The sequence below is a fragment of the Salmo salar genome, chromosome ssa03 (assembly GCF_905237065.1).
Source record: "Salmo salar chromosome ssa03, Ssal_v3.1, whole genome shotgun sequence".
In the NCBI taxonomy this organism is placed as follows: Eukaryota; Metazoa; Chordata; class Actinopteri; order Salmoniformes; family Salmonidae; genus Salmo; species Salmo salar.
The window spans coordinates 48,329,092-48,341,495 of record NC_059444.1 but is presented as its reverse complement, the minus strand read 5'-3'; the positions used below and the strand labels follow the sequence as shown (position 1 = coordinate 48,341,495).

Sequence of the window (12,404 nt, the reverse complement as noted above, 5' to 3'; positions counted from 1 at the left end):
ACATTTATTGCCAATCAGTGTTGCTTCCTAAGTGGACAGTTTGATTTCACAGAAGTGTGATTGACTTGGGGTTACATTGTGTTGTTTAAGTGTTCCCTTTATTTTTTTGAGCAGTGTATAAAGTGGCATTTTTTAAAGTGGGTAGTGATATATTTATTACATCAATTTTTCATTATTAAAGTGGCTAGAGATGAGTCAGTATGTTGGCAGCAGCCACTCAAACAGCCATGGTCCTGTTTAACAGACTGATGTCCTTGAGATAAAAGCTGTTTTTCAGTCTCTCGTCACCGCTTTGATGCACCTGTACTGACCTCGCCTTCTGGATGATAACGGGGTGAACAGGCAGTGGCTAGGGTGGTTGTTGTCCTTGACGATCTTTTTGGCCTTCCTGTGACATCGGGTGGTGTAGGTGTCCTGGAGGGCAGGTAGTTTGCCCCCGGTGATGTGTTGTGCAGACCTCACTACCCCCTGGAGAGCCTTACGGTTGTGGACGGAGCAGTTTCCGTACCGGGCGGTGATATAGCCCGACAGAATGCTCTTGATTGTGCATCTGTAAAAGTTTGTGAGTGTTTTTGGTGACAAGCCGAATTTCTTCAGACTCCTGAGGTTGCCACCACGCTGTCTGTGTGGGTGGACCATTTCAGTTTCTCCGTGATGAGTACGCCGAGGAACTTAAAACTTCCCACCTTCTCCACTACTGTCCCGTCGATGTGGATAGGGGGCTGCTCCCTCTGCTGTTTCCTGAAGTCCACGATCATTTCCTTTGTTTTGTTGACATTGAGTGTGAGGTTATTTTTCTGACACCACACTCCGAGGGCCCTCACCTCCTTCCTGTAGGCCGTCTCGTCGTTGTTGGTAATCAAGCCTACAACTATAGTGTCGTCTGCAAACTTGATGACCAAGGAGGAGGTGTGCATGGCCAAGCAGTCATGGGTGAACAGGGAGTACAGATGAGAGCTGAGAACGCACCCTTGTGGGGCCCCAGTGTTGAGGATCAGCGGGGTGGAGATGTTGTTTCCTACCCTCGCCACCTGGGGCCGACCCGTCAGGAAGTCCAGGACTCAGTTGCACAGGGCGGGGTCGAGACCCAGGGTCTCGAGCTTAATGACGAGTTTGGAGGGTACTATGGTGTTAAATGCTGAGCTGTAGTCGATGAACACCATTCTTACATAGGTATTCCTCTTGTCCAAATGGGTTAGGGCAGTGTGCAGAGTGATTGTGTCGTCTGTGGACATATTGGGGCAGTAAGCAAATTGGAGTGGGTCTAGGGTGTCAGGTAGGGTGGTGGTGATATGGTCCTTGACTAGTCTCTCAAAGCACTTCATGATGATGGAAGTGAGTGCTACGGGGCGATAGTCATTTAGCTCAGCTACCTTCGCTTTCTTTGGAACAGGAACAATGGTGGCCCTCTTGAAGCATGTGGGAACAGCAGACTGGGATAAGGATTGGTTGAATATGTCCATAAAGACACCAGCCAGCTGGTCTGCGCATGCTCTGAGGACACGGCTGGGTATGCCGTCTGGGCCGGCAGCCTTGTGAGGGTTAACCCGTTTAAATGTTTTACTCACATTGGCTGCAGTGAAGGAGAGTCCGCAGGTTTTGGTAGCGGGCCGTGTCAGTGGCACTGTGTTGTCTTCAAAGCGAGCAAAGAAGTTGTTTAGTTTGTCTGGGAGCAAGACATCGTGGTCCGCAACGGGGCTGGTTTTCCTTTTGTAGTCCGTGATTGACTGTAGACCCTGCCATTCATGAACCCTGAATTCATGAACTTCTTTGAGGAAAAGATCATGATCATTAGAAAGCAAATTACGGACTCCTCTTTAAATCTGCGTATTCCTCCAAAGCTCCGTTGTCCTGAGTCTGCACAACCCTGCAATGACCTAGGATCAAGGGAGACACTAAAGTTTTTTAGTACTATATCTCTTGACACAATGATGAAAATAATCATGGCCTCTAAACCGTCAAGCTGCATACTGGACCCTATTCCAACTAAACTACTGAAAGAGCTGCTTTCTGTGCTTGGCCCTCCTATGTTGAACATAATAAACGGCTCTCTATTCACCGGATGTGTACCAAACTCACTAAAAGTGGCAGTAATAAAGCCTCTCTTGAAAAAGCCAAATCTTGACCCAGAAATTATAAAAAACTATCGGCCTATATCGAATCTTCCATTCCTCTCAAAAATTTTAGAAAAAGCTGTTGCGCAGCAACTCACTGCCTTCCTGAAGACAAACAATGTATACAAAACGCTTCAGTCTGGTTTTAGACCCCATCATAGCACTGAGACTGCACTTGTAAAGGTGGTAAAGGACATTTTAATGACGTCAGACCGAGGTTCTGCATCTGTCCTTGTGCTCCTAGATCTTAGTGCTGCTTTTGATACCATCGATCACCACATTCTTTTGGAGAGATTGGAAACCCAAATTGGTCTACATGGACAAGTTCTGGCCTGGTTTAGGTCTTATCTGTCGGAAAGATATCAGTTTGTCTCTGTGAATGGTTTGTCCTCTGACAAATCAACTGTAAATTTCGGTATTCCTCAAGGTTTTCACTATATATTTTACCTCTTGGGGATGTCATTCGAAAACATAATGTTAAATTTCACTGCTATGCGGATGACACACAGCTGTACATTTCAATGAAACATGGTGAAGCCCCAAAATTGCCCTTGCTAGAACCCTGTGTCTCAGACATAAGGAAGTGGATGGCTGCAAACTTTCTACTCTTAAACTCGGACAAAACAGAGATGCATGTTCTAGGTCCCAAGAAACAAAGAGATCTTCTGTTGAATCTGACAATTAATCTGGATGGTTGTACAGTCGTCTCAAATAAAACTGTGAAGGACCTCGGCGTTACTCTGGACCCTGATCTCTCTTTTGAAGAACATAGCAAGACTGTTTCAAGGACAGCTTTTTTCCATCTACGTAACATTGCAAAAATCAGAAACCTTCTGTCCAAAAATTACGCAGAAAAATGAATCCATGCCTTTGTTACTTTTAGGTTGGACTACTGCAATGCTCTACTTTCCGGCTACCCGGATAAAGCACTAAATAAACTTCAGTTAGTGCTAAATACGGCTGCTAGAATCCTGACTAGAACCAAAAAATTTGATCATATTACTCCAGTGCTAGCCTCCCTACACTGGCTTCCTGTTAAGGCAAGGGCTGATTTCAAGGTTTTACTGCTAACCTACAAAGCATTACATGGGCTTGCTCCTACCTATCTTTCCGATTTGGTCCTGCCGTACATACCTACACGTACGCTACGGTCACAAGACCCGGGCCTCCTAATTGTTCCTAGAATTTCTAAGCAAACAGCTGGAGGCAGGGCTTTCTCCTATAGAGCTCCATTTTTATGGAATAGTCTGCCTACCCATGTGAGAGACGCAGACTCAGTCTCAACCTTTAAGTCTTTACTGAAGACATATCTCTTCAGTAGGTCCCATGATTAAGTGTAGTCTGGCCCAGGGGTGTGAAGGTGAACGGAAAGGCTGGAGCAACGAACCGCCCTTGCTGTCTCTGCCTGGCCGGTTTCCCCTCTTTCCACTGGGATTCTCTGCCTCTACCCCTATTACGGGGGTTGAGTCACTGGCTTACTGGTGTTCTTCCATGCCGTCCCTGGGAGGGGTGCGTCACTTGAGTGGGTTGAGTCACTGATGTGGTCTTCCTGTCTGGGTTGGCGCCCCCCCCTTGGGCTGTGCCGTGGCGGAGATCTTTGTGGGCTATACTCGGCCTTGTCCCGGGATGGTATGTTGGTGGTTGGAGATATCCCTCCAGTGGTGTGGAGGCTGTGCTTTGGCAAAGTGGGTGGGGTTATATCTTACCTGTTTGGCCCTGTCCGGGGGTTCCATCGGACGGGGCCACAGTGTCTCCTGACCCCTCCTGTCTCAGCCTCCAGTATTTATGCTGCAGTAGTTTATGTGTCGGGGCTAGCGTCAGTCTGTCAATTCTGGAGTATTTCTCTTGTCTTTTCCGGTGTCCTGTGTGAATTTAAATATGCTCTTTCTAATCCTCTCTTTCTTTCTTTCTTTCTCTCTCTCGGAGGACCTGAGCCCTAGGACCATGCCTCAGGACTACCTGGCTTGATGACTCCTTGCTGTCCCCAGTTCACCTGGCCGTGCTGCTGCTCCAGTTCCAACTGTTCTGCCTGCAGCTATGGAACCCTGACCTGTTCACCGGACGTGCTACCTGTCCCAGACCTGTTGTCCCAGACCTGCTGGAACCCTGACGTATTCACCGGACGTGCTACCTGTCCCAGACCTGCTGTTTTCAACTCTCTAGAGACAGCAGGAGCGGTAGAGATACTCTCAAAGATCGGCTATGAAAAAGCCAACTGACACTTACTCTTGTGTTACTGACTTGTTGCACCCTCGACAACTACTATGATTATTATTTTTTGACAATGCTGGTCATTTATGAACATTTGAACATCTAGGCCATGTGCTGTTATAATCTCCACCCGGCACAGCCAGAAGAGGACTGGCCACCCCTCATAGCCTGGTTCCTCTCTAGGTTTCTTCCTAGGTTTTGGCCTTTCTAGGGAGTTTTTCCTAGCCACCGTGCTTCTACACCTGCATTGCTTGCTGTTTGGGGTTTTAGGCTGGGTTTCTGTACAGCACTTTGTGATATCAGCTGATGTAAGAAGGGCTATATAAATAAATTTGATTTGATTTGATTTGACATACATCTCGTGTCTGAGCCGTTGAATTGCGACTCTACTTTGTCTCTATACTGACGCTTAGCTTGTTTGATTGCCTTGCGGAGGGAACAGCTACACTGTTTGTATTCGGTCATGTTTCCGGTCACCTTGCCCTGATTAAAAGCAGTGGTTCGGGCGTTTAGTTTTGCGCGAATGCTGCCATCAATCCACGGTTTCTGGTTGGGGAATGTTTTAATAGACGCTGTGGGTACAACATCACCGATGCACTTGCTAATAAACTCGCTCACCGAATCAGCGTATTCATCAATGTTATTGTCCGACGCTATGCGGAACATATTCCAGTCCACGTGATCGAAGCAATCTTGAAGGGTGGAGTCCGATTGTTTGGACCAGTGTTGAACAGACCTGAGCATGGGCGCTTCATGTTTTAGTTTCTGTTTATAGGCAGGGAGCAATAAAATGGAGTCGTGGTCAGATTTTCCGAAAGGAGGGCGGGGGAGGGCTTTATATGCGTCGCGGAAGTTAGAATAACAATGATCCAGGGTTTTTCCAGCCCGGGTCACGCATTCAATATGCTGATCAAATTTAGATTAGCCTTGTTAAAATCCCCAGCTTCAATAAATGCAGCTTCAGGATATGTGGTTTCCAGTTTACATAGAGTCAAATGAAGTTCTTTCAGGGCCGTCGATATGTCTGATTGTGGCGGGATATACACGACTGTGATTATGATCTAAGAGAATTCTCTTGGTAGATAATGCGGTCGGCATTTGATTGTAAGGAATTCTAGGTCAGGTGAACAAAAGGACTTGAGTTACTGTATGTTGTTATGATCCCACCACGTCTCGTTAATTGTAAGGCATACACCCCCGCCCTTCTTCTTACCAGAGAGATGTATGTTTCTGTCAGCGAGATGCGTGAAGAAGCCAGGTGGCTGGACCGACTCTGATGACGTATCCCGAGTGAGCCATGTTTCCGTGAAACAAAGAACGTTACAATCTCTAATGTCTCTCTGGAAGGCAACTCTTGCTCAGATTTCGTCTACCTTGTTGTCAAGAGACTGGACATTGGCGAGTAGTATGCTCAGGAGCGGTGCGCGATGTGCCCGTCTACGGAGCCTGACCAGAAGACCACTCCGTCTGCCCCTTCTGCGGCGCCGTTGTTTTGGGTCGCCGGCTGGGATCCGATCCATTGTCCTGGGTGGTGGACCAAACAGAGGATCCGCTTCGGGAAAGTCGTATTTCTGGTTGTAATGTTGGTGAGTTGACGATGCTCTTATATCCAATAGTTCCTCCCGACTGTATGTAATAAAACCTAATATTTCCTCGGGTAACAATGTAAGAAATAACACATAAAAAAAAAAAAAATACTGCATAGTTTCCTAGGAACGCAAAGCGAGGCGGCCATCTCTGTCGGTGCCGGAACTCTCCAGGATACCCGGGCCAGGTCAATTAGAAAGGCCTGCTCGTTGAAGTGTTTTAGAGAGCGTTTGACAGTGATGAGGGGTGGTCGTTTGACTGCAGACCCATTACGGACGCAGGCAATGAGGCAGTGATCGCTGAGATCCTGGTTGAAGACAGCAGAGGTGTATTTAGAGGGCAGGTTGGTCAGGATGATATCTATGAGGGTGCCCGTGTTTACAGATTTGGGGTTGTACCTGGTAGGTTCATTGATCATTTGTGTGAGATTGAGGGCATTTAGCTTAGATTGTAGGATGGCCGGGGTGTTAATAAGCATGTCCCAGTTTAGGTCACCTAACAGTACGAGCTCTGAAGATAGATGGGGGGGCAATCAATTCACATTTGGTGTCCAAGGCACAGCTGGGGCTGAAGGTGGTCTATAACAAGCGGCAACGGTGAGAGACTTGTTTCTGGAAAGGTGGATTTTTAGAAGTAGAAGCTTGAATTGTTTGGGCACAGACCTGGATAGTATGACAGAACTCTGGAGGCTATCTCTGCAGTCGATTGCAACTCCGCCCCCTTTGGCAGTTCTATCTTGGCGGAAAATGTTATAGTTAGGGATGGAAATTTCAGGATTTTTGGTGGCCTTCCTAAGCCAGGATTCAGACAATGCTAGGACATCCAGGTTGGCAGAGTGTGCTCAAGCAGTGAATAAAACAAACCTAGGGAGGAGGTTTCTCATGTTAACATGCATGAAAGCAAGGCTTTTACAGATACAGAAGTCAACAAATGAGAGCGCCTGGGGAATTGGAGTGGAGCTAGGCGCTGCAGGGCCTGGATAAACCACTACATCACCAGAGGAACAGAGGAGGAGTAGGATAAGGGTACGGCTAAAGGCTATAAGAACTGGTCGTCTAGTGCGTTCGGAACAGAGAGTAAAAGGAGCAGGTTTCTGGGCGCGGAAGAATAGATTCAAGGCATAATGTACAGACAAGGGTATGGTAGGATGTGAATACAATTGAGGTAAACCTAGATTTTGTCTCTAGAGACACCATTTAAACCAGGTGAGGTCACTGCATGTGTGGGAGCTGGAACAAAAGGGCTAGCTAAGGCATATTGAGCAGGACTGGAGGCTCTTCAGCAACGTTAGAGTCTGTTGTAGCCCCCTCGGATGGTTACATGAGCAGACCAGTCATGATGGATCGGCAGGGCTCCGTGTAGGCAGTAAAAGGGTCCAGACCAACTGGTAAAATAGGTATTGTAGCCCAAGAAATTGGCTGATGGACCTCTTCAGCTAACAGTCCGATATGCTCTAGACAGCTAGTGGGCCGCGGCAAGCAGGCCAGCATATGGGCCATCAGGCAACGTCACGATGGAGGAGCCTGTTGAAACCCCCTCGGGCGGATTCCATCGGTAGACCAGTCGTGATGGATCGGCGGGGCTCCGTGTCGGCAGTAAAAGGGGTCCAGGCCAATTGGCAAAATAGGTATTGTAGCCCAAGGAGTGACTGATGGACATCTTCAGCTAGCCGGGAGATGGGCCTAGCACAAGGCTAGTTCCAGGCTAACTGGTGCTTGTTTCGGGACAGAGACATTAGCCAGGAGTAGCCACTCGGATAGCAGCTAGCTAGCTGCGATGATCCAGGTGAAAAGGATCAGAGCTTGCGGTAGGAATCCAGAGATGTGGAGATTTGGTGGAGAAAAAGCAGTCTGGCATGCTCTGGGTTGAATCGCGCTGTGCAGACTGGCAGGAGTTGACCGGGCTAAGGTTAGCTGATGACCACTAGCAGTGGCTAACTGACTAGTAGCTAGTTAGCTGGCTAGCTTCTGTGGGGGGTTCCAGTTCTAAAGCGTAAAAAATAGCAGATCCATACCACATTGGGTGAGGCGGGTTGCAGGAGAGTATGTTGAAATTGAGGTTAAAAATATAAAGAATATATACAAAATATATATGAAGAAAAAAAAGATATATACATGGGACACGACAAGACAAAGACGTCTGAACTGCTACGCCATCTTGGATTTTATAAGATAAAATAAGCAAAGAGAAATGACAGTCCACCAGGCCTTCATGGTCGAATTTCTGCAAAGAAACCACTACTAAAGGACACCAATAATAAGAAGAGACTTGCTTGTGCAAAGAAACACGAGCAATGGACATTAGACCGGTGGAAATCTGTCCTTTGGTCTGGAGTCCAAATTGGAGATTTTTGGTTCCAACCGCCGTGTCTTTGTGAGACGTGGAGTGGGTAAACTGATGATCTCCGCATGTGTATTTCCCACTGTAAAGCATGGAGGAGGTGTTATGGTGTGGGGGTGCTTTGCTGGTGACACTATCTGTGATGTATTTTGAATTCAAGGCACACTTAACCAGCATGGCTACCACAGCATTCTGCAGCGATACGCAATCTCATCTGGTTTGGGCTTAGTGGAACTATCCTTTGTTTTTCAACAGGACAATGACCCAACACACCTCTGTGCTGGAGTGCTGCATCAGATGACCTGGCCTCCACAATCACCTGATCTCAACCAAGTTAACCTCTCTAGGGTAGGGGGCAGTATTTTCACGGCCGGATGAAAAACGTACCCAAATTAAACGGCCTCCTTCTCAGACTCAGAAGGTAGGATATGCATATAGTAGATTTGGATAGAAAACACTCTGACGTTTCTAAAACTGTTTGAATGATGTCTGTGAGGAAAAAAGAACTCATATGGCAGGCAAAAACCTGAGGAAAATCTTAGCAGGAAGTGGAATTCTGAATCTGTGGAATCTCTTACAGCCTTTGCCTATCAAATACACAGCGAGTTAGGATTTATTTAGCACTTCCTACAGCTTCCACTAGATGTCAACAGTCTATAGAAAGTTGTTTGAGACTTCTGTGATGAACAGAGAGCAAACAGAAGAAGTTGTTGTCTCATGAGGAGGTCGTTGTGTTCCAAAAAGTTTTTCAAAACAACGGATGGGTCCGGTTGGAATATTATTGAAGTTCTCGTTGAAAAAGGCCCTAAAGATTGCTGCTATACAACGTTTGACATGTTTGAACGAACCTAAATAGATTTTTTTTTATTTTTCGTCGTGATATTTTGGGCGCGCTTCCTACATTTGGAGTGGCTGACTGAACGCGCTATCAACAAGGAGCTATTTCGACATAAATTATGGAGTTTATCGAACAAAACAACATTTATTGTGGACCTGGGATTCCTGGAAGTGCCTTCTGATGAAGATTACTAAAGGTAAGCGAATATTTCTACTTTTATATGTGCATTTATATGAGTCCAAAATGGCTAGCTTGATGTCTTTTTCTGAGCTCAGTACTCAGATTATTGCAAAGTGTGCTTTCCACGTAAAGTTATTTTGAAATCTGACAATGCGGTTGCATTCAGGAGATGTTAATCTATAATTCTTTGAATAACAGATTAATATTTTATCAAGGATTCTAAATAGTAATTTTGTAAATCGTAGTGTTGATTCACCGGCAGTTGTGGAGGCTAAATATTTTCTGAACTTCACACGCCAAAGTAAAATGCTGTTTTTGGATATAAATATGAACTTGATAGAACAAAAAAATGCATGTATTGTGTAACATGATGTCCTAGGAGTGTCATCTGATGAAGATTGTCAAAGGTTAGTGCTTCATTTTAGCTGGTTTTCTGCTTTTGAACGGCTACCATTGCTTTGAAAATGCTAGGAAATGGTGTTCTTGCTCTTTTGCTATGGTGGTATCCTAACATAATCTAATGTTTTGCTTTCTCTGTAAAGCCTTTTTGAAATCGGACAACGTGGTTGGATTCAGGAGATGTTTATCTATAAAATGGTGTAAAATAGTTGTATGTTTGAGAACTTTGAATTATGACATTTTGTAGTTTTGAATCTGGCGCTCTGATTTTACACTGGCTATTGAATAGTGTTCGCTGCTCTGGCACCCCAATGGTGGAACAAGCTCCCTCACGACGCCAGGACAGTGGAGTCAATTACCACCTTCCGTAGACACCTGAAACCCCACCTCTTTAAGGAATACCTGGGATAGGATATAGTAATCCTTCTAACCCCCCCCCCCCCCCCAAAAAAAAAAGATAGAGATGTACTATTGTAAAGTGGTTGTTCCACTGGATATCATAAGGTGAATGCACCAATTTGTAAGTCGCTCTGGATAAGAGCGTCTGCTAAATGACGTAAATGTAAATGAAGGAAAAGCAGCCAACAAGTGCTCAGCATATGTGGGAACTCAAAGACAGTTGGAAAAGCATTCCAGGTGAAGCTGGTTGAGAGAATGCCAAGAGTGTGCAAAGCTGTCATCAAGGCAAAGGGTGGCTATTTGAATCTCAAAAATAAAATCTATTTTGATTTGTTTAACACTTTTTTGGTTACTACATGATTCGGGGGGGGGGGGGTAGAAGGATTACTTTATCCTATCCCAGGTATTCCTTAAAGAGGTGGGGTTTCAGGTGTCTCCAGAAGGTGGTGATTGACTCCGCTGTCCTGGCGTCGTGAGGGAGCTTGTTCCACCATTGGGGTGCCAGAGCAGCGAACAGTTTTGAACATAACCAATCTAAGCTAGGTGCAGACATATAGACAATGCTGATTAATAAAAAATTATGTATTCTGTAGAGTTCCAAGCACATAGTGAGGAAATCATTCAAAAAAAATAAAAAGAGAGTTGCAAGGTGGGTTGGTGCCAAGACAACTAACAACAAAACACGAGGTCAGGGTTGGTGAGATCAGTAGACAGGGAGAATCCATAAAATAACAAATTGCTTGTCTAATATCTAAAGCAATATTGTTGTAAAAGAGGTCGTCACAAAGTACAACCTTGGCCTCGTGTTTTGTTGTTAGTTGTCTTGGCACCAACCCACCTTGCAACTCTCTTTTTAATTTTTTAGAATGATTTCCTCACTATGTGCTTGGAACAAAAGGGCTAGCTAAGCTCTGTCTGACTGGCTGACCTCCCTGGCTGCCTGCGCCTGTAAAGCCACTCGTCATGTGATGGATCTGCCACTTCCTGTGTCCCCTCTTTTAAGAGTTATCCGACGTTAACCTCTGAAATGACAGCCTGAATCTTATAGGCTCCTGGAGCTCCAAGCTTTTTTCTGCGTCTGCCCGGGTCTAAGACATGGTATGCGTACAAAATGGCACCATATTCCCTATATAGTACACTACATTTGACCTGGGCTCTATATAGGAAATAGGGTGCCATTTGTGATGCACCCCATGATCTACAGCTACAGTACAAAAACTTTCAAAAGAAGGTGTTGTAAACTGGATGTTGTGGTTAGGGTCTCCTGAGCACTTAAGTACGTCCTTTTATTTATGTGGTCAGTGCAACACACACACCGCACCTTCGTAATTATAGCGTTACCATTTTTTATTTAACTACAGTGAACTACACACTAAATTCTTACCTTTCAGGTCCAGTGCATAAGCCTTTGAATGCACAGGTTTGTCCTGATTTGCTGTTATGGTACATTAGGCAAAAACTGTTGATACACATGGGAAACTTTCGAGAGTGAAAAACCCATTAGCTTTGCAGTTCTTGACACAAATTGGTGCGCCAGCCACCTACTACAAATACCCCGTTCAAAGGCACTTATATTTTGTTTTGCCCATTCACCCTCTGAATGGCACACATACACAATCCAAGTCTCAATTGTCTAAAGCTTAAAAATCCTTCTTAACCTGTCTCCTCCTCTTTATGTACACTGATTGAAGTGGATTTAGGGTTTCACCTGGATTCACTTGGTCAGTCTATGTCATGGAAAGAGCAGGTGTTCTTAATGTTTTGTATACTCAGTGTAATGCTGTTATAGGTGAGTGGGCCTTACCTGCAGCATATCACTGCTTTACAGGACAAGGCAAGGTCTAGGAAGTACTGCCGTGCTCCAAACGTAAGGGCGTATTTGAGAGTCTTTCCATCGATGATGAGGGCAAAATCGTTCTCCTTGTGAAGGGTGTCTCCCAGCATTCCACAGTGGTGGCTGAGGGTCTCCCTGGTTGCCTGTAAAGACACACATTTTCTCATCATTAGGACTACCATATCTAAACAGAACACATTCTACAAATGACAGTGAAGTAAAGTAAATATAGTTGAGGTTTTCAATGCAATGTTTTTGAGAGAACATGGCAACCTATTCTCCAGTGATTTCATTGATCTTATCATCAATACTTTTATTATTTTTACAGTGCAAGAAAATATGACAAGTATCATATTTACATATAGTAAAGATTATTCAGGCTTGCCAAGACAATTTAGGTTTGTTACTGAGGATAGAACATCATGCAATGATAGAACATAAGAAAATAACACGAAAATACATAAGGCACGCTCCATTAGAAATGGTTTGATGATTCATTTGG

General features: G+C 45.1%; 1 protein-coding gene across 3 annotated transcripts in view; it reads right to left on the bottom strand.

Annotated features, from left to right (window-relative positions):
* LOC106600634 (phospholipid-transporting ATPase IA) overlaps positions 1–12,404 on the bottom strand; it is a 180,680-nt gene that overhangs the window by 113,863 nt on the left and 54,413 nt on the right. For all 3 annotated transcript variants that reach the window (XR_006769146.1, XM_014192136.2, XM_045714902.1), the window contains exon 7: positions 11,873–12,045. Coding sequence is in view for 2 of the 3 variants with exons in the window: in XM_014192136.2 (XP_014047611.1) it covers positions 11,873–12,045 (173 nt within the window). In the remaining variant the exon portion in view is untranslated. The remainder of the gene's footprint in view (positions 1–11,872; positions 12,046–12,404) is intronic.